Below are 23,210 nucleotides of genomic sequence, written 5' to 3' on the forward strand. Positions count from 1 at the left end.
TCTACAACTTTTGCTCAATAAGTGAAACCAAGCACAACCCTGAAAAGGGGTCGGCCCTCTCGAGATCACATATCATCTAACTGCAAATATTTATCATATCAAATACAAAAGAAGTATTCGAGCAGACAGAATTCCCAGGGTTGTAATGAAATAGTAAGAATGTGAATTTAATAAATAAGGTGACCCTCACCACACAGGAAGGTGGTGTTCCGTAACAAGGATTTGGCTGGAATAATAGTATACTGTGCCTAAATACTTGACTAATACTAGACAATGATTCTGCAGTGATACTAAACTCTTGTAGCCAAAGAAAAATATACCACATCAAAAATTATAATATATTGAAGCAGAAGTTAGATACATAATGAAATATCAGTATAACAACCACCGTTCAGCAGAGCTGTCAGTTTGACCAAAATCAGGCAAACAAACTCCAAGAAGCTGATCCATACAAATAAAAAATTACAATTTTAATGAGGATGATCTTGGTAGACATTACATAATTTAAATTTATGATGTATATGACCTCTAGATCACAGTAGGAGTGACTAAGTGACTAATCAGAACTTGTACTTAATATTCTCTGCCTTAAGTTTGAAGTTTCCATGTAGGTGCTTGATGAACCAGTGCTTAAACTCTGATTGTTTTCAACATTCTCTGAAGCTTCATCTCCAATAGCTTCTACAGATGCATCTGTTGACAGGTCTCTTGCAGCTTGTGAAAAATTATCATTGCTTCCAAGCAATCTGATTTTCTCTTCCCTAAAGTTGTGCAATCTTCTTCCAATAAGATACCTATCATCACGGATGGAGTTGTGAAGATCCATAAACCACTGCTGAAATCTTCTTATCCAATACCACAATAAACCCAAGATAAGGCACCCAGACCAAGCAAATCGATAAACAGCAGAGTTTACAATTAGAGAGTATCCAAAGAGTGGAAATACACCGCGAGCAAAAACATATGGCAAAGAGAGTGCTGTCAAAAGCTTTATTAGTATAGGTGCCACAATTTCACGGAGCACCCATAGCCCACGCAATCGAGAAAACCCATCTGCTTTGACTTGCTCAAATTTTAATCGCCAACTTTCATCTGCAAGTGGAGCCATTTGTCCTAGCAATACCTGCACACACGGCATAGTACAACCCCAGTAAGACATGAGACTAACTCCTGAATGAATTTTAATCTCGCTCAAGAAAACATAAATAATGTCATGATATCAAGCACATGAAGAGTACCAATTTTGTCCATAGCTTAAGGAATATAAACCCCAAAGCCCAATCCTGGTAGAGAAGAAACACAGGACTTTCATCCACTGGTACCCTCAGAGGCACTACCAACAGCAGCTCGAACAGAAGTCCAATAAAAACAGGAATCACAACAATCTGTAAAAAATAGTCAGCATCATATAACATAACATACTTCATAAATGTACCGAAGCAAAAAAGATACCTACCCATAGTGATAGAAGAAAGCAACTTTTCACAACTATCAGAGACCATTTTATCATGTTCATTAAAAGAACTTTGAAGCTGTGTGCCCTTAAATAGTCTATTGCATAGCCAACTCCAGCGGCCACAGCCCATATAATATAACATCCAATATTGAATGCATATAGATCTGAACATACAATACAGCAAAATGGCAAAACTTACTAGTGCTGACAAAAGGAAAAACACATTAACTGAGCAAATCAACAAGCTACGTATCAATCATATACCAGAGAAGTTTTTAATAATGTCAGAATCTTACCATTGCATTTTATCCCATGCGTAACTGGAAGCCGTGGAATTAAAGAAAACATAGCCCGCCCAAGAGAAATAGGTACCACAATCATTCCCGAGTTAAATAAAAGTAGGGTCAACCATGCCCCAAAAAGCAGCAGCACAATGCGAATAGCAAACTTACAGCTACATTCACCAATAAACATTACAAAAATCAGACATATTGATATTATTAATTACAAACAGTTGTAAACTAGCAGAGAAACCAGGTACACCATGTGGATAAGAAAATCCACAATAAAATTAGTATAACATATCACAGTTTAAGCCAGTGCAATTAACAAATCTTTCAGAAAAGCAGCTGCATATGTGCACATGAGAGAAATAAGTTTCATAAAGCTTGAGACATGAAATCATGTGCCAGGGAAATTTCAGTGAAAAAGTGTAATTTCATTAATATATGAAATTGCATTTTTCAATGACAAGATGCATTGAAAAGTAAAAGTGAAACATTGAGTTTATTGTAGATCACCATAAGATTAAAAAGAAAGAAAAAACATGAGTTATTCTAACATCTTGATCTCATCATTTTACATTGAGTAATAAGTGACAGAGTTAATAAGATTAGAATGCTTTAAGATTGGCTGACCAAGGGCAAAGGTTGCAAACACTATCCAGCACATTATGGATCCATCCATTTTGATGGCATGGACAATATATCTCGATGGCAAATTTTATAGACCAAACTTAAACAGCCCTGAAATGTCTTAAAAGTAGTGTGGATTGATTGATCCTAAGAAAATGGCTGCATTAACCCAAAGAACCACCTTCACAAACAATAACTCCATAAAACCCAAACTAATGCCAACAGCTGAGTTTTCTTGATGAACACAATACAATTATAAATCGGATACATATAACAAAGGATTCAAGGAATGATGAAGGAAGTAGCAGAGAGAGAGAGAGAACAACATAACTACATAGCCACCCCAAGTAATTACCTGATACGCTATTATGCATTGGAATTCAGCCAAAAATCGTGATATCTGATACAGAGAAAATCTTCCAAGCGAAAATGAAAATGAAGAAAAATAAACATGGGAACAGGGAATAACTAGGAACGTTCGCACAACTTTCTATAACATGTCAATGTGATTCCTAAGTTATACCAACCATATCCCTTTAATTTCGGCTAATTAACATATCCATTTATCCTTTGACGCTCCCTTTTTTGCAATCATGGATAGCTGCACCAATTCAATTGATGATGATGTGTTGGCCTACACATCCTTAGGTTCTGTATTAGACTTAAAATACTTTTGAAGTTTTTAAATCACCAGAAAAGGTGGGGCGACGCAGATGCAGTTGGAATTATTTATGTACCTTACACCAACAGAACCGGAGTATATAATTGTATTAATTTATGAAGGTTGCAGTGAATGCATATATCAACTTTTAAAATACCCGCCAGAATTTATGCCTTTAGTGACCTGCCATTAAAGAATATTATATATTGTTTTTCGCTTTTGGGATTTTTATAATAAGTAATAATTAATTATTTGACTTTCAAGCTTTACAAAAAAATTGAAACTAAATTATTTATACTTATTTTCAATTTTTGGAAAATAATAAATACAATTAAAATTTAATGTGTTTAGTACAATATATTAATACATCTTATGAACTTTCAATTGTGAAAGTTGAATTTCTAATTAAAAATAGTTATTTAAAAATTATTTTCAGATTACTAATTATTCTAACAAATCAATTATTTATATTTTAGTTTAATTTCTCAGTACAATTTAAGGCTTGCAAACAAAATAAAAATATTTTCTTTAAATAACTAATTTATTAAAAATTGTAATTAAACTTAAAAGTCAATATATCAATGGTACTGTTTAAATATCAGCAAATGCCTTATTATTATTCAATTCTGGATTTCAAGAATAGATTATGTGTGGGCTTAATAAGAATCATTTTGGATAACACTCCCGGATCCACCATTTTGTAAAAAAAATACTTTATTATTATATTTCAATTTTTATAAACAAATCAATTAAATAAAAATTATAATAGTGAAAAGGTTTCATAAGATATATATATTCAAATTGTCCTTTTTTCAAAGCTTTGAAACATCCCAAACAGATATACTAATTTTTATTTAACTAAATATGAATTTATAAGTAATTTAAATTACGATCAAAAAGCAGCCATTGAAAAAACAATGTATGGAGGAGAAGGGAAAGACGAAAAAGGAGGAGGAAGGGAAGGAGAAGCGGAAGCATAAGGAGAAGAAAGAGAAAGAGAACAAGGAGGGTATGGAGGAGGAGGAGTAGCAGGAGGAGGAGGAGAAGAAGAAAGAGAAGGGGATAAGGAGGAGGAGAAGAAGAGGCAGAAATCGATGAAGAAGACCAAGGAGGAGAAGATATGAAGAAGACCAAGGAGGCAGAAGAAGATGAAGAGGCAGAGGCAGAGGCAGAAGCAAAAGGAGGAGGAGAAAAGGGAAGAGAGGGCGACGGACAACAAGAGGAAGGAGAAGCACGATAAGGAAGAGAAGGGGGAGGAGGAGGAGAAGAAAATGCAAGAGCAGGCTTAGGAAAATACACATGGTTTTCCCTCTTTTCAGCCCCCAGTATATAAAAACAAGGTATATCTTGCTATCGGCGTAACCATCACACCTCTTTAGGTGCAAGAGCTACTAAAATTGAGAATTCCAATAAAATTCATCTTAATGAATTGGGAATCAACTGGATCATCTACCCTATATTCTAAGGTATCTGAACTGATCCAAGTGTTGCAACTTATTTACTTCTGTAAAAAGCTACCTCAGGCTGCTTGACTTTGAATTGACCCCTTTGCACCATCCCAGGGTTCAGAGTTTCCCGAGAGTAACTTTTCCTAAAACTTCTGGGCTGCAGATGAGGAATAGGTCACTAAAGGAAACGAAAAAATAATCTAGATTCTCCTGCCCACTAATCAAAAAAGTAAAGACAGAAAAATTCTCAGTAGCACATACATTTCCTGTCATATGGTAAATCCAGCATACATTTGGAATATCTTTCAGAACAATGCATTATGCTTTCATGGCATGCAAAGAATATTTGCATCATTTGTACTGTGACCACAGGCAGAAAATTGCTAATGAGAAACACCGCATTATCAAACATTGAATTTATACGACCAAACCTGACATAAAATGAGACTAACAATGCTACTAACATAGAACGGATGGAGTTGTTCCAGCATATAATTTACAACACAAACAATTATCCACAAAATCATGCAGTTGATTAACTGCTAAAAAGACATCTACAAGCCATATATTTAAAAAAACAAAAAAGTATACTATTTTTCAAAAATATTAGAAAGCTTACTCTTCTGTTTCTTCATCATCTTCTCCATTCTCTTCAGAGGCCATGCCCTCATGCACTGCCCTCTCAACATTCCCAGCTGCAGGAAGTGCTAACCTGTGTTGGTTTTGTCCTTGGGCAACACGATGCTGAACATCTTGTAATCTTAATTGCTGTCCTTGGTTGCCATTTGCATTTGCTTGACCATCCCTGTCATCAGGATTTGGCAGAAGAAAATCGGACAATCCAAGCATCCACCCAACAGCAGAAAACCAGTGGAAAAGAATTGTCTTAAAAGTTGCTCGTGGTCTGAAGTGCTCAATAGCAAATGGAATACAAATAGAAAATAAAAGTATGTCTGCTGGAATCTCTGTAAAAGGATCTGACACCCTGCAACCAAAGTTTTCAGATAAGAAATTAAATATTTCCAAAGAAAATACAATTAGAAAATGCTTAGAAACCTAAATAATCATGATATGCAAAAGAGATTTAAGGCATTCACATATTAACATACGAAGTATCCAGTGGAAACATTGAAGGTGCCACATGCATTGCAAGTTTGACCGGTAAAAATACCAGCAAGACAATTAAGCTTCCATAAACCACAACAGACAGTAAAACCCTCCGTGCATGTTTATGTATGGGATCATCAATGAGATCTCGGAATGGATTATAATTTGGATCTGCTGGATCTCTAAGAAAGTATAAGACACCAGGTCGGAGTACCTGTGAGTTAGAAAATACATGCTATCACTATTGTTGACAATGCAGAAGACAGCATATTGTCAGAATATTCTCCCAATTACAAATGTATTCATCTCAAAGAAAACTCAGAAAAAAAACTATTAAATAAAAATATGAGCATACCTCTCGAAGAAGGCTGACAAAGATACTTATTTGTAACATATACACAATCCCAACAAGCCAATGGAATACTGAACTTGTAATGGGTGAAGCCCAAAAAAACCCTACCCGCTGAGACAATGTTGTTCCAAGCATGCTAATTGTACATACATCCAGCCACCAGCCACATAATAAAGGGAAGACACCAATCTCAACCAGTAACAGAAAAGCAACCTTCACCATAGTGAAGAAGTATTTCACACCAGCCAGGAACTGCCTTGCAAGGGAAGGGGCGGCCTCAGCCACTGATGCTATACCATAGATCCTTCCCACTGTCAACGGCTCCCCCCTGTTGTAACGAATCAAAGCTACTAGACCAAGATAACCAAAGACAAGAAGGAAGATGGACATGTAACCAATAGAAAGAGTTGCAGCATCAGAAAGCTGCAATGATGTAAGCAAGACTTGTGTCAATAAATCCACAGAACTCCCACTTGCAATAACGATTGAAGTGCCATCACTCTTAAGCACAGTAGCATTCATGTTGCCTGCAAGACCTTTGACCAGAGTAACTTTAGACATGTTGGAAAGCGACTTGAGATCATTTGTTAAATTACTATTACCCATAGCCATAGTCATAGCTGATTCTGACATCCCGGCACTAAGCAATGCACCACTTGTTGTAACTGCAAGTTTGGATGCAATTGACAGGACCATTCTTCCTAGATGGAAAGGTACAAGGATTACAACACCTAGAAATATGGTATTACTCGCCAGTACCTGTATGAACATCAGTACAACAAAGTTATTTACCTATCAAATACGACCCTATCACAATAAAATTGGCATTGATTCATAAATATTCCAATCAACATTATCTGTCATAATGAATTTTACAACTGAATTTTCAAAACCAGCATGAGTTTAATTTATGTGAAAATCAAAAACCTTAACAGCAAACACATCAAATTGTCAGAAAACAACAGAAAAAGTAAAACTTGCTTGGAAGCAGGCATTATAGCTTTAATAAGCTGTACTGTAAAAAATTTAAACAATTTTAAGGATGAACAGATAATGCACTCACTGTTACTGCATTTTCAACCAAGTGAAATACTGGCCCTTGCATTCCCACAAGTTCATCAAAAGGCACATCCTCAACACCATCTGCATCATCTCCTCCATCAAAAATTTGCTCAACGTTTGCATCAAAACGTGCTGCTTGCATTTCTAAATTAGCAGCTGCTGCATTTTGCCCATTTCTTCTGATCACTTGCACTGCACCAACATTTTCCTGACCTGCTACAGCACCCTCACCATTTACGACATCTCGTATGAGTAACCGCCTTCCTGCTCTTTCTCCATTTTGCCTGTTATTTCCATCATCCTCTCTCTCTGGATTCTGCCTTTCTATTTCCCGCAGATGTCTGAAGTACTCCCGCATGGACGTTGCACCCAAAAATATGAACACAATTCCAGCAGACAGAAGGAATCCATGTAAACAATCTGTAAGGAGTATGGCAGGAGAAATATGAAGCCAGCCATCAGAAGATATTCGACTTATAAACAGTTTCCGCGCCTCCATAAAGCTCCTCACAAATGAGAGCCTCCAGATCCAGAAAGTTATGAATGGTATGAACAGAAGCCATACAGAAAGCACAAAGGAAAGCCGAAAAAAGAAGTGCAAGCCACGCAATGCTTTCATTGTTGTACCAACTAAAACCTCTGTAAAAGGTAACCTTGCTGGGGCATTGTCAGCATAGACAGGAGAGAAAGAAAAGGCATGCTTGCAAACCTGCCCAAAATACAAAAAGTGACTTGATAGAAGACAACAAGAGCTGTCATATGGTACAAGCAAAACAGAAAGATGACTTAATAGAAAAAAAACCTGAGCTGTACGAACAATCACATAAATGAATATGAAGCCGATACAGAACGATGTGATCAACAACACCTTCTACTAACCTAAAATGTAATGGGCACAATATTTTGCTGTGGTTAAATAGTAAATACAAAATTAACAAGATGTCTTTATAAGCCCCTAAAATAAATTTAGGAATAAGCAGTACTGGGTAAATATGCAAGAAAGGTCATTAAGGTAAATATACAAGAAAGGTCATTAACATAAAATAACTGCTCATGGAAATCAGTCATCTTGTAGAGAGCATAAATATATGTGGGTCAAAATCCTACAAATAGTATACATTGGAAAAATCTTGCTCAAGTTGTTTTGTGGCTCTCTTTGTTTCTTTTCCATTGTTTCTTTTAATCTTTCATTTAGCATTTAGAACTGAGAGCATTCCCATGGTCTGATCAGAACATCTGTTAACTTTTAAATAATTTATGATTCTTATTTAAAACATAACAACATGATATGACTAATTGAATCACGTAACCAAAGGTGCCTTCAAAACTTTTCAGCAGCAGGACCGTTAAAAGCGAAAAAAAGTCGGATTCTACTCCGTTTATCATACAATGATGAAGGATTGGTATTTTCTTCCAGAATCAGTATCCTGTGTTCTGGCTTTTTTCAGATTGCTACAACTAACATTTGGAAATATACTTGTAAATTTCATTTTTTATTTGAAATATTACCTCAATAGTAAAACTGCAAAGGAAAAAAGAAGCAATATGAAGATAACAAGGAATCGAAAGAATACATGAATAGACCAAATAGAGAACACAGCAGGTATGACACATTGGAAAACATTGGCGTTGGAAGGTAACTTTGAACTTATAGCTAACAGTGAAGGTGCTTGTCTACAAAGTAGAAATCAGCTCACTACATAGGTAAATGAAAAAGAGATACATGATAAACCCACACTTATAGTTCTAAAAAAACTTACAGGCCAATCAATGTTGTCAGCCAGAGTTACACAGTTTTTGTAAATAAGTTGCAAGCTTGTAGGCCTTTGAATTTTTTATCTAAGTAAAGAAAATCTTTGATTCTAGAATTAATGCCTGGTGACCTAGGATACATCTATTTTCTCATGTTCTGCAAAGCTATCTTCCCTGAATCAATAACTCTTATTTTTTTATTCATTAGTTAATGAGAGTTATCAATGCTGCCAGTAATGCATGTCATGTTATTTCCTCTTATTTTACACTAATTTGAAGAAGATAAAACTCTGCAGTAAAAACATATAAAAATGAATTTTTTGTTTTTGCCCTCAAATGTACTAGCCTTCATGTCTAATTCAATTCAATCATGGTGCTCATCTTCAAAACCCTAATAACCTTTACACCGTCCCCTTTCCAGACTTTTTCAGCCCTTAGTTATGGTTGCTAGAACATGTCAAATGTGCTTCTATTCTTTAAACTATGTTCAACTAAATTGCATATGTTAAACAGCCAGAAGATTGTGGATATTAAAACTGACAGTTGCAGATGCTAGAGAATGAGAAATATGCTTCCATGTTCAAGATTGAGTTCAACTAAATGACATTTGTTAAACAGCTGAAAGATTGTGGAAGTTAACACTCTGAAGAGAAAACATTAATCTAATGTGGATCATTTGCCCAAATCTAATCTCATAAATATTCAAAGCTAATGTTCTTACAGCGTCCAAATCTAAACAATTAACATTTAAGTATCTAAAAAAGGTGCCCAATAAAGTTGACGTCATTCTCAGATAGTTTTATCTCTCACATACCATTGTAAATTAGCACCAAGCCACCAATACTATTATACTTGTCAATTATCAAACAAGAAATTCAAATTTTGGAAATTTTAATTACAATCTTAAAAAATCACTTTAAATCGCCCAATTATTTTGTCCATACTGATAACGGCAAAAAATATTTAGGTTTAGTTAATTGTTGTCCACAGTCTGTTATCATTCACAGTTCATATTCTCATTCCATGCTGGCCTGCAGCAGTGCCAACCCTGTAACATAAAAATAGTGACCATGCTCACACATATGGATTGGTTCACTGTAATTTTGTCAGGTTCCCCAGGAACCCCGCCAAAACAGAGAATGGTTTCTGGTCTAATTTGTACCCAGGTTCACCCAGGGTGTAGGGAACCCAAGGGAACACACAGCACCTAAAGCCCATTAATATGGGAAAAAATTCATAACACAGAAAACACCACAAGAGCACAATTTCAACCTAGAATGAGGGCCATTTTAATAAACCCATTTCACAAACACAAAAGACCAGGACTGCTTTTTTTTCTTTGCACTGCCATTGTTGGTTTTTGAAGATTGCTTCATTTTTTTTTTCAGATGTGAGAGCTACAAGAGAGTTAAACCTGCACCAAAGGAGAAATAGCTGCATGAAGAAGATTTAAACATCAAATGTGAATGTATCTTTCACTTTTTTAGGTTTTTTAGATAAATAAATGTGCTTCAGGATTTGATTGTGAATAAGTATTCTTTCATCAACTTTTCAGGTCACGCGCTGCCATCCAGAATAAGAGAGAGATCAAGGAGATTTGAAATTGGTGGATCTCCTTGAGCTCTCTATCATCCTGATAATGGGTCATGGGGTGTGACCTAAAACATTGATGATCAAAAATCCAAACACAATCAGATCCGATTTTTTTTAATTCCTGTTTTAAGTATATACAAAACGGTTAGTAGTTCTAGTTGGTTGCCCTCAATGCAAAACGTTTGCATAAATTTGACGCAACATCACCCCTTTAGCAACGTGTAACAATGATTGAATAACTTATTGGTGTGTATTATCATTGGCATTGTAACCAATATGGATCTGGGCAAAAGAACTAATACTTTCAACTTTCAAGTGAAAAATCATTTCTGTGCTTTTACTTGCATGGGTATAAAATATTTGTCCAAGGCCATAATAGGTTGCCAATGTACCAACTAAAGGCCAATAATGAAGATTGAGAGCATGCTGCCATCGTAAGGTGTAAATCAAAGATAAGAGTACATCCTCTTGCCAAAAAAAGCTTAAAAGAACCTCCTAGCAACTTATCACAAGTTCACAACTGACTGACCCACATCATTTCATGCAACTGCTACCATCATCCTATGAATAAAATGTTTCACATCAAACAAGCACACTGGAAAAGGTCTTCAAGAATGAAGGAAGTTGCAGATGAAAGCATTGCTCATTGTAATTATGGCGTGGACTTCCTTTCAACCTCATCAAATCACTACACTGGCATGATATGGTGATGCACACTGCCAATAACCTTCTGATTACAAAAAGAAGTGACCCACATCATTTGCGATGGGAAAAACTTAAATGGAAGCATCATTCAGCATAATCACAGACACATGGTCTGAAATAGATGTGTATGCCATTTCTAATGGATAGAAAGATTGCAAAAGTAAATCAATAGAGTATTCTTTCAAGATGCATGCAAGAATCAAAGACAGGCACTGCAAGGCAGTAAAATCAGGGAGGATTAAGATAAGTTAGTGCTACCATTGAGTATATATTGGATCAAAAAGATGAGCAATCAATTCTTGTTGACTAGACACATAGATGAATATTATATGGTACATTGATGACAAACCATCCTATTTTGGTCATGTGTCCTTTTCTCTGTACAAGCAAATCTATTTGGGAAGCAAGAAGCAGAAATCAGTTGCTTGAACTTCCAACAAAGAAAAACACTATGCTACAAATGGAGCAGTCTGTCTGACATTATGGTTGACACATTGACAAGTATGCACGACCCGTAGAGTAATCCAACTATCAAGACACTTTGAAGCTTTTTCACAATTCAGCATCCCATCCAGTACACCAAGTAAATTGAAGTTTACGGCCAGTTCATATGCAAGCTTATAAACAATTGCATATGATGCATCTTGAGCTTTGCTCTTCAAGTACCTTTAAGAATATGATGTAATAAAAGGAGAACATTGTCACATCATATTTAGTTAGTTAGCTAGTGTATAGTTAATATTTGGTTATTGGATTTGTTGTACTCTTTGGTCCTTTAAATGATTAATCTATGTTTAGGGAAATACAACAGCAACTATAAAATTTATAATTATAAGAACTAAATAAATTTAGGCTTTACTGAAACAAAATTAGTTGTAGGGTTCATCGCTTAGTGTGTTGGTTAAGTGGTGGTGTTGCTATTGTCCCCACCCAGGTTCAAACCCTGCTTGGCCATTGTGACTGCGCTCATGTCTTCGCTGATGCCATGTGCTCACAGGTTTGGGCCTCAGCTTTGAATAGGAAAAAGAAGGTCCCCATTTGTGGCGTCACTGATTCATAGCTCCAAGTCAAAATCGTTTCACATGAAGCCAGAGGGTGTGTCGTGCCAGCGTCAGCAGTCATAACAAAAAGTTTACCAGGCCCTTAAATTTAACAAAATAAAAAATAAATTGGTTGTGCATTGCAATCCATGTATTATGTAAATAAAGATCCCATCTGTAAGGAAATGATTGAAGCTATTACTTCAAGTGCGCAGCAACTGATTCTGAACATGTAAAGTTTCTCTATAGCATGCCAACATTATGATCACACAATAGAATGTGAACTTATCATTACCTTTAATCTTTGTTGGCTGAAAATCGCTATAAATTGTTAAACACTAATACAATGATAACACAGTCTCAGGTTTAAATCTAAGTGAACATAATAAATCAGTAAGGATAATAAACTAAAATTTGCCATAGACATAGTTACAAATTTGAATTCCACAGAAAGATGCTTGCATTTTTAAAATGGCTTCCTGGCAGATAATGTGTTTCAAAGTAGAGGAATGAGATCCCCCATTTGTGGCCTTACTGCCTGGAGACAGTTAAACCCAAAATTTGCATATCAAAAAATCAACCAAATTGATAGACTTTAATGTTTCACAAGATATTACTCCTTTATAAAGTAAAAGGAGCTCAATTCATAATTCATTCCGACTTCTGTAAGGAAAATCTACATTCAAATTCTAAGGAACAGGGATGCGGTGATGTTTAGGCATCATCGACTGGAGCCAATTAATCCAAGAATTCACATAGCGAAAGGGTCACCAGATTCAAACATAATTATATTTCAGAAGACAATACTCCTTTCTGAAGTGGAAGGAGCTCGGATCATTTTTCAATCGGCCTCTATATCAAAAATCCATGATCAAATTCCAGGAGCCGAGATAAAGTATAGGTAAAGTAAAGCATCCAATTACCTGATACACTTACATAGTCTGATAATACGGAAAAGACCAAAATCCATCAAATTACTAGACATTGAATTTCAGAAGATAATGCTTTCTTGTCAAGAGGAGACAAACTCAAAAGATACAATCACTGGGGTTTTCATAAATAAATTGCGGGCTCAAATTCGAGAACTCATAATATTTAGATTAAAGTGCTACATCCGAATTGTGAATTGAAAAATTAAACTGAACTTCACCCCAATCCAAAGGGAATTCGCCCAAACAAACTGGAATTTCCAGCAAATTACAAATAGATAATTAAAGGGGGTCTTTAGGATTCAGCTACGTTATATGGGTACGATAAAAAAAAAACTCAACAAAACAATTTGTACGACCACGCGTCTGAATCTAGGAAACACCCGTTATTTGTTACACTGCGAGCAAGCTAAAAAGACCGAAACATAAACCAAATTTAAAAATAATGCATTCCCTAAAAGATCATAAAAAAGACTAAGGCAAAGGGTACATCATCAATTGCAAATATACCCCCAACAATTTTAATTTATCTTTTTAAGCTACACTTCAAAACATTATTAAAAAACCCTACGATAATTATAAAATTACCTCACACTGCCGTGCATTGCTGTGATTAAGCCACTGAAGGAGACACTCCTGATGAACATATTTGATACTGCCACTGCACGCACACGGATAATACAATTGATTATCTGCATCCCCACTTGTTCTGCAAATCCTGCAAACATCTTCATCTTCCTCCCCGGTTTCCTCCATGAAATTATTATTACTCTGACTAACACCACTACTGCCTGAGGTGGAGGGTTCGATTCCCTCGCCGACATTGGCTCCTCTCATCTGCTCAATCTCCTCCATGGAGAGACCCAATGTTACCATACTTAGGGGGCACCCAAAATACAAATAAAGGGCATATCCCCCTGTTAAACACCCCTGCTCATCAAAATGTCATATGGGTAATCTGCCGGTCTTGAAAATCTGACGTCCTGGAATGAATTGGAAGATATTTAAAATGATTTTCACGGGTGTAATGGTTGAAGCTTTGGGCGGTTGTTATGGTCAAAAGAAAATAATCTGTATATTTTATGGGAAGAATATATCTAGAAATACATTGGTCGGCAAAAATGAAGTTTTCGAGAACTTTCGTTTCATGTTGTCTACTAAGTTTAGTTGAGACAACGCAATTAAGAAGATTTCGTATTTTGGAGTAGGAATAGAAGGTGGTTCACAATGGATTTGGCTATCCTCCCTTACAAATTACATTATTGATTAAATTTTAAAAAATTGAAAACACAATAAAAAAATTTGAAATTTTCAGCATTTGATCTTCATGACCTATATATTTTGTGATCTAAAACAACAAAATTTTTGAGAAAATTTCGTTTTGTTTTCTTGAATCTAATCATCTTTGACTATTTTTTTCTTTGGTGCATTTTGTTTAGAGATTAGTCAGCGTTGTTCACACTAGTCTTGGATCAAGTCTTTGTAGAAGCTCGACCCTTGTCTCAACACTATAAGGGATGAGGTTGGGATTGTTTGATGATTTTGATGGCAAGGATGCCCCTTAATTAAGTTGAAGAGGTATACCAGCCTGGGATCCTAACCTCTCAACCAAAAAAATATGATCTAATGTAAACGGATGGTATCCTTAATCTAATACATTTAAAAGTAGCTTGCAACTCTAGAAGTGTTTTAATAATAAAGTCATTTTTTAGTATAATAAATTAAATTATAATTAATTTTAAATTTAAGTAAAAAAATAAATGTTTTGTTCTATCAATTATAAAGTAGAGTCATTACCAAGTTTTACCGCACACTAAGTCTAACAAAGAAGTGCAGTAACTCAATTTGTTGTCCGTACATATCTCTAATTAAACATCGGACCATTCAACAAAAAACCAAATGTGGCATATCAAAAAAGAAGGTTTTATCAGCATCTTCAATTTTCCATCCAAGTCGTCCAAGGCAGGGGACCATCTGACCACCACAACCTCAATTCCTCATCCTTGATCATTGTATTTGAATCCTTCATTAGTTGTTTCCATGGAAGTGCAGGTGCATGGGGAATAGCACTAATCATTATGTAAGGTGTTCTACCTTCATTGAACTGCTCCTTGTTCTTAGTAATCACTATAACACATTTAGCCTCGCAAGTCTCTGCTAGTATATTGACCATTCTACCCAACCTGGTGTTGTTGGTCCTAGGCCTATACATAGTGGCACTAGTACTAGCTTAACCACTTTCATCAACATGCCTCTTCAGCTCCTCTATCTCTTTCCTCAACTTGATATGATCTCGCATATCTTTAAGAGTGCCCTCAAAAGTTCCCAATGCATCAGCCTTTCCTTCAAACTGAATACCTTCATCTTTTAGCACTTTTGAGCATTCACTTGTTACCCTTAACACCTGTTGTGCTTTAACTTTGTAGTTGATGGTAACTTACATACAAATTTTATGCATAGTGAGTCTCCTCAGATACTCAAGTAAGGATTTTACTCCTATCTTTAAATACATCATCATTCCTAATTAACCAAATTGACCAAAGCAAATAAGAGGAAAAGATGGCCCAGAATTGATTAAGTTATTTGGGGAGGTCAGGGATGCATCCAGTAATATCAAAGAATGTCAATAGTTTGGAATCAATCTAGACACCAAACTAGCTCCAAACCCATTTGGCAAAGTCACATTCGAAAAATAAGAGGACCATGGTTTCAAGCATAGAACATAAGGAACAAGTGAAGGGAAAGCTGTCAACATTGTTTAGTGGGAGTCTATGAAGAAAGGCTTGCCAAAAAAAGAAACAGATCTTAGGTTCCACATTTTGATGCGAGATAGCTGACAGATGCTTAGTCCAATCTTTGGGATTGAACTTACAATCCCGTTTGATGTTAATGTACTCAAAAATTCCATTATTGTTAGAGAGAAATTTGTACAGGTAGTTGGCTTTGGTGGAATAGAGTTGGGAATCATCTAGCCAACTAAGCAAAAGAAGTCTATCAATATCATTACCACATACTTGGTAAAGCTTGGCTTTTAGCCAAGCATCTTTCACAACATCATAGGTTCTCTTTTGGGATTGAGGTAGGCTGAGCTTTCAGGCCAGGTTCTCCCAAGTGGAAAGGTTATCATTCACAATGAAGTTGCTGAAGGAGTGAATACCAAATCTATCACAAGCCTTGGCTGAACACCCTTGTAGAAGAGAAAGGTTTCCCTTTTCTTTCCAGGTTCCATTAGGGATATTTCTCCCCACACAGTTTGCCTCGTCTATCTTTGATTCCAGCCTCTATCACCCAATGTCTCACTTTTTCCCAAGCTTCCCAAATGGCCTTGAAGACCATCGATCCTTCAACCTTGATCTTCCATCTACCTAATAATAGGTCATGAATGTGCATCCCCTTCCATGTTTTTGCAATGCATGGAACTCCTCTTGCAATGTTATGTCTAATTAACACCTTCCAAGGTTCACATCCTTTGTGGACCTGGCAATCCATTTGGTTGTGAGGGCAATACCCTATAGTCTTAAATCTTTCAGGCTCATCCACCCTACTTACTTCCTCATGGTGCACCAACTCCATTTGATTGCATGCCTTTTATGGTTACCTTTTCCATTATAACACAAGAAGTTCTCGATCACTTTTTGAAAGAAGTTGATCTGATTTGATTAAATAGCCATGCAAAGGAATAGTATATAGTATATGCAAATAGAATTTTTAGCATACTTGAACCTTATCAGCCAAAGATAGGTAGTTATTATTCCATCTACTAAGCTTGTTGATAATCTTCTCCTTAATCCATTCCCACGTTAAGTTCAAGTTGGGTGAGACCAAGAATGGTATCCCTATATATCTAACTATATGAGTATGTCCATCCCATGAGAATCCAAGTTTACAATACCAATAGGGTGGTTGTTCTTCCCATCCCATCATAATAGACTTTCCAATAGACACTTTGCTTCACGAGGCTCTACATAATATATCCATTTTGGTTGTGAGATTGTTGATATTGTTCTCTGTCAATTCAATGAGTAGATAGGTGTCATCTACAAACTATACATTACTAATTTCCTCCTTGTTAGGTAACACCTCTAACTTTAGGTGAGAGTGAGCTATCTCTGAGAATGTAGTGTAGACTATCAGCTGCAATGACAAACAATGAGGGAGCAAGAGGGCATCCTTGTCTTATAGATCTCGAGAGATAGAAGGAGTTTGATCTTAGGCCATTGAATTCTACAGTAGCATGAGCTTCTGCCATTAGGGTAAGCACCATTTTTATAAAAAGTTTGGGGAAACCCAGATCTTCCATCATCAACTCTATGAACTTCCACTTGATTCTACCATATGTCTTCTCATAGTCAATTAGAAACATTCTTGTTTGTTGCCCAGATCCCTTGGCCCACTCCATCATTTCACAACAGGTAATTAGGTTTTCCAAAATATACCTCCCTTTGACAAATCCAATATGTGTATGGTTAATAACATAGACGAGACTTCTTTGAGATGAACAACCAGTATTTTTACTAGTAATTTGTACGAAACATTGGGCCTCCAATTTTTAATTAGGGTATTATCTCCTCCCTTGGGTATGAGTTTAATTAGTCTTGAATTGAAAGAAACTCTTAGTGAGCCCCCATTCAAAGCCTTCTTGATACAACATTAATAAGTCTTGCCAAATCCAATCAAGGTGAGTCTTGTAGAACTTCACTGGTATTCCATCTGGTCTTATTATTACTCATCTGAGTGATAGCTCGAATAATCTACTCTTTGGAGATGAGAGCGCTTAGTCTAGTTTTATCATCTTCTGATACTCTTTCTGGAATTATTCCCCTAATTCTGATCCTTTCACTTTCCATATTTATATTTTTCTCTTATGATGTGAACAAGTTGCTATAAAATTGGGCAAAAGCCTTCACAATCTCTCTAAGATCAGTTATTAGATTATCTCCCTCTCTAAGAGTTTCAATTATGTCCCTGGCTTCTTTAGTTTTAAGAATCTAAAAGAAGTACTTAGAGCCCTTGTCCCCATGTTCTATCCAATTGATCTTCGCTCTGGTCTTAGCCCCTTGAATCTTAATTTGTTGGATCCTTCTTAGTGCATCTCTCACTTCAACTAGGTCATGGACTTGGCGGGAACAATCTTTAGAATTAGACTACATGGTAACTTCTTCCTCAACCAAGGTGTTGTGTAGTGTTGTCTCCTTCCTTCTCATATCCTTGGCTTTCTTTTTCCCTCCAATCTTTAAGATTTGTCTCCAACTTTCTATCATGGTATTCCAACTGTTAATTACATCTAGATATGGTACCACACAATAACTAAACCATCTTACCATAATTGTAGTTGCATTGAGGTTAACATCTTTTAGAAGGGTGGTATTAAGGGCAAACCTTCTGACTTAGAGACCTCATCTCTCTGGTTATCAATCTAAAAGATGTTGGCAACAATGGGGTGATGATTAGATAATGTATATGGATATACTAACACATTGAAAAAATTAATATTTATTAAAAATATTTTTTATTTATATTTAATTCATTAAAAGGATTATTACAACAATAACTATCATTAAAAAATGTTAAAGCACTCTATATCTTTATTAAAAAAATCATATTATAAGGTGAGCAAACACAAAAATAAGAATTAAACATGGAGATAACAACTAATTAATGTGATAGGCATTTACAATGGTAGAAAGGGTGGAGTGAGATGGTATGAGTGTGTTAATGTTAACATTTACTTTTTAGGTTAAATTTGACAATCATCTACACATCAAAGTTTTAATATTTATTATAAATAAAATATACTTTTAAAAATAATTTAATAAACACCACATTGCTAACATTATAAGTTTTGGTTTTGGTTTTTTAACTGGTTTCAGGTCCTAGTAAAACCTAGTAGTGCTTCATGGTTTATCTTTTTCTTTTATGTAAAGGGTTTTGGGGGCCCTTCAAAACTTGTTTTTACCTTAATCTAAAACATTATAAGTTTTGGACATATAAATTTTATTTTATTTAGAAATTAAATTAAAACAATCAAGTGAGTGCAAAAAAAAAAAATAGATATATGATGAAATATAACTAGCAATCACACCTTGGTGTGCAATGGGTATGTCGAATATATATTGAAGTTAAATTTTAAAGAAATGTATAAAAGAGGAAGGGTAGATACCAAACATTGGCTACTCATTATAGAAGGTTGTAAGTTTTATTGCTTACTCTTAAACCATGCAAAAAGTTGTATAATAAGGAAATCTTGTAAATATAAAACAAGTGAAATACTTTTTTTCTTTTATTGAACTTCAAAGTAAGCTCTAAGAAAATGCATTTGCACAACTACATTTGATGTAGCATACATAAGGCATCAAGCCAATTATACAATGCTTCACAACTGATAACATATGCATATAATTACAAGTTTAATTCCAAATAACTACTCAATATAGTAGATCACAAGCTATATTATTTTCTTCTCAAACCATGCAAAACTTCATGAGATCATTGAATGAAACAAGAGAAAGGGAGTATTCCCTTATTGAAGTACAAAGCAATATCGAAGTTTAGAAATCTTCATGTAAAAACATTCAATCTTGTACACAAGATATTGAGTTGAAATAGCTAAACAATGCTTTAAAATTGATAGTGTATGTGGACAATCACAACTTTAATCAAAATAATACATCAATTTGGTCATTCTTATAAGCATTTTGACTTCAAAGTACACTCATCAGAGAAGAACGAACAAGCTACATTGTTTTCTTTTAAACCATGACAAGCTTCATAAGTTATTCTTGTAAGTAATAAACAAGAGAAAGGGCATCCTTTCTTATTGAATTACAAAGAAATATCTAAGTATAGACATTTAAATGTAACTACATTCAATATAGTTCAACACAAGGTGTTAAGTCAAAGTAGTTAAACAATGCTTCAAAATTGATAGTATATGCACATAATCACAAGTTTTATTTAAAATAAGCACACACTTAGTGATCATAATTGTAAGTGGGTACACTTCAATAGAAATTGAGTAGAGCATAATGTAATCGATAAGTTATAAATTCCCATAAAAACAAAACAAGAGAAATGGTAGTTGGTCTTATATTAGAGGCATTGTCAAGATTAAGCTTTGCCATTTGTTCCCCACACCTAGCATGTTTCTTAACCCAACTGGGGTAGAAGAATTCATTGAACTTAAGACAATGAAATCCCTTAATTCCCATCATCAAAAAAATAGTAATATTCAACTTAAACCAACATAAAATCTTTACTTTTCCTATCCCCACCAAGGAAGCTTGTAACTAAACCCCAAAATTATGCTTGCAATAGGATTTTGATGAGCATGAGAAACACTCAAAAAATTGGGGCAGTGGGATTGAGTTGAATTGCATGTGACTAAACCCAATTCAAATTAAATAAAAGCAAGATGGTTAAAAGAAGGGTTCAAAAATCAAGGGTATAATCTATTTATTGCTACCTAGAAGAAAACATAAACCATTCTAAGAGAACATTGTCAACCATATTTGCACATAGTCCTAGAGTTTGATGGGGATGTAAACCATTCTAAGAGAACACTTCCAACCATATTTGCACTACTTGTTTGATGTTCCAAATGGTTTGAGGGAGCCCAAGCCTATGGATATTAGGAAGCTCCAATGTACGGACATTATAGATGCCTCTACAATGTACAATCTATATAAATTAATTTTCTAATAAAAAGTGCGATAAGTCTAACAGTCAATTATAAGTAAGTTTAAATTTTATTATAGTCAATTAGTTTTACAAACTCATTCATGAAATAAAAAGTTTCTTAAGAATATTGATGATATAATCCATGGTAAAATCTTACATGATGTGAATTGAAAAGAAGAAAGGAACAAGTGGGTTGGGCAATGTGCAATTGTTTTGAATGTTCTCTGGTTGACCAACATGAGAAAAAAAGTTTCATATCAATCACTTTAAGCAAGATTTATCTTAATGCAACATGGATTTTATGATTTTAGCGTACCAAATTTCCACACATTTCTTTCCCCACCCAATTTAGATATTTATAGAGGAATAGAAAATGGATAAGAGAGTGAAATATTGCTCAAATATAAAGAGGGAGAGGGAGAGAGACGTACAAAAGATGTTAGAGAGATAGAGAAAGATATGGATGTAGAAAGAGAGAGAAATATGTGTGGGAGAGATAAAGGTAGAGATACCGAGGATATATATATATCTTTCCTTGGTTGTATTTATTTAATTTGGGATAATCCAAGGTATCCCTCATGTATTTTGTCCTTTAGTACACATGTGAGAACATGCTATTTACTTGTCCTCTTGTCCATGTGTAAAGAAAACTCATTGTTTGTAATTCTTTTTACAAGGAAAATAGTTTATCCTCCTTAAGAGGATCTTGACACTTTGCACACACTTATTATGAATGGTGGCATTCATAGAAATGGGAGTTATACATGCAACTCCCTTCTCATCTCTATAAAAGAGATGCCTCTTTCTTGTTCTACTACTACTTCTACACATCACTTTGATATTATTGTAATGAGCTATTTATATAAAATCTTTCCTTGGTTGTATTTATTTAATTTGGGATAATCCAAGGTATCCCTCATTTATTTTTTCCTTTAGTACACATGTGAGAACATGCTATTTACTTGTCATCTTGTCCATGTGTGAAGAAAACTCATTGTTTGTAATTCTTTTTACAAGGAAAATAGTTTATCCTCCTTAAGAGGATCTTGACACTTTGCACACACTTATTATGAATGGTGGCATTCATAGAAATGGGAGTTATACATGCAACTCCCTTCTCATCTCTATAAAAGAGATGCCTCTTTCTTGTTCTACTACCACTTCTACACATCACTTTGATATTATTGTAATGAGCTATTTGCTCTCTCTCTCTCTCTCTCTCTCTCTCTCTCTCTCTCTCACACACACACACACACACACACACACACACACACACACACACACATTCATAATATTACACAAGGGGTTTTTCTTTGCTTTTCCCCTTTCAAAATCCTTGTCTCCTCTTGTTGATTCTTCGGTGGTTGCTCATTAAAATTTTCTTTATTCCATTATCTCTTTGGCGAAAAGTTTAATGTAACTATTTTTCATTTCAAACTCACTTGGATTATTTCATTGCTCTTAATTTTCATCATATATATATATATATATATATATATATATATATATATATATAAGGACACATGTTATATAAAATTTTTGATATAAAATAACTAATTTCAAAAGTCACTTTATATTTTATTTGTGTTTATTTCCCTTTATCCCCCTTGTATTATGTAAATAATATATATAATAATCATTAAAATAATAATACAAAAAAAGACAAAGTTAAGAAAATATTTATTATTTATACATATTATATTTATTAGAATAATAAAAATGTAAAATAATACTTGTAAAAATTATAGGCAAGAGCCTATAATACAAAGGTAAATTGTGAGCCTCTTATCAAAGAGGTCTTAGGTTTGAATGTACTCACGCTTAATAAATAGTAATAATAATTAATCACAACACATGATAATTAATCTTGGCTTCGGCCTCTTACCAATAAAAAAAATACTTGTAAAAATTATAAAGTGAAATAGTACCATTACAAAACATATATTTATTATTATTAGACAATTTTAAAAATATATTAACAATAATATAATTTTTATTTAGCAAAACATATAAGTAGAAAATATAAATTTATAATAATATGGATAACCATAGATTTGAAACCCTGCAGGTATTTGAGTTACTTCAATTAAACATTCAATCAAGTATCTTCAAGGTAATTAAGAAAAGTTTAACAATCATGATCAAGTTTTGTGTGTTCCTCAATGAATGAAAGTATGCATCAACTTGGCCCACGATGGGATTTTTTCATTTGTTGTCTTCTTCAATTTGGTGGAGCCCTCTGTCGTTGTAACCACTCAATCATTTGCACCCATTGCAAATGTCTAACACAGGGCCATAATCTTAATGATATAGAGGCAATTGAAGGCTAAGGGTTTGTTCAGATTTTTATAAGGTTGATTAGTATTATATATAAGAAGGGAGGTTGGAGGGCTTGTAAGATTCTGTTATTCTTGTGCAAGGTTATCGGTTGCTTTCACTATGAGTTGCAAGAGAGTTTTAAAGATGCAACAGTCATCCACAAGGAAATCCAATGGAGATAATTCAAATTTGAGC

At 34.7% G+C, this 23,210-nt stretch overlaps 1 protein-coding gene across 2 annotated transcripts; it reads right to left on the reverse strand.

The window, feature by feature from the left end:
- Positions 1-317: 317 nt before the first annotated feature.
- LOC149570283 (putative E3 ubiquitin ligase SUD1) lies at positions 318-14,190 on the reverse strand. 2 transcript variants are annotated; one of them, XM_089822914.1, is made up of 9 exons: positions 13,608-14,190; positions 7,002-7,709; positions 5,942-6,697; positions 5,589-5,800; positions 5,099-5,464; positions 1,753-1,910; positions 1,457-1,620; positions 1,239-1,385; positions 318-1,123 (listed from the first exon to the last, which is right to left on the reverse strand). In XM_089822914.1, exons 1-9 carry the CDS (start codon positions 13,893-13,895, stop codon positions 557-559), a joined length of 3,366 nt encoding a protein of 1,121 aa, XP_089679040.1. In that variant the 5' UTR covers positions 13,896-14,190; the 3' UTR covers positions 318-556. The 2 variants fall into 2 exon arrangements, with proteins under 2 accessions (XP_089679040.1, XP_089679039.1); XM_089822913.1 differs by having other exon boundaries at positions 5,577-5,800.
- Between the last annotated feature and the right edge of the window lie 9,020 nt (positions 14,191-23,210).

This window comes from Cupressus sempervirens, chromosome 3 (genome assembly GCF_028749045.1).
Source record: "Cupressus sempervirens isolate cs-2001-9-10 chromosome 3, ASM2874904v1, whole genome shotgun sequence".
In the NCBI taxonomy this organism is placed as follows: domain Eukaryota; kingdom Viridiplantae; phylum Streptophyta; class Pinopsida; order Cupressales; family Cupressaceae; genus Cupressus; species Cupressus sempervirens.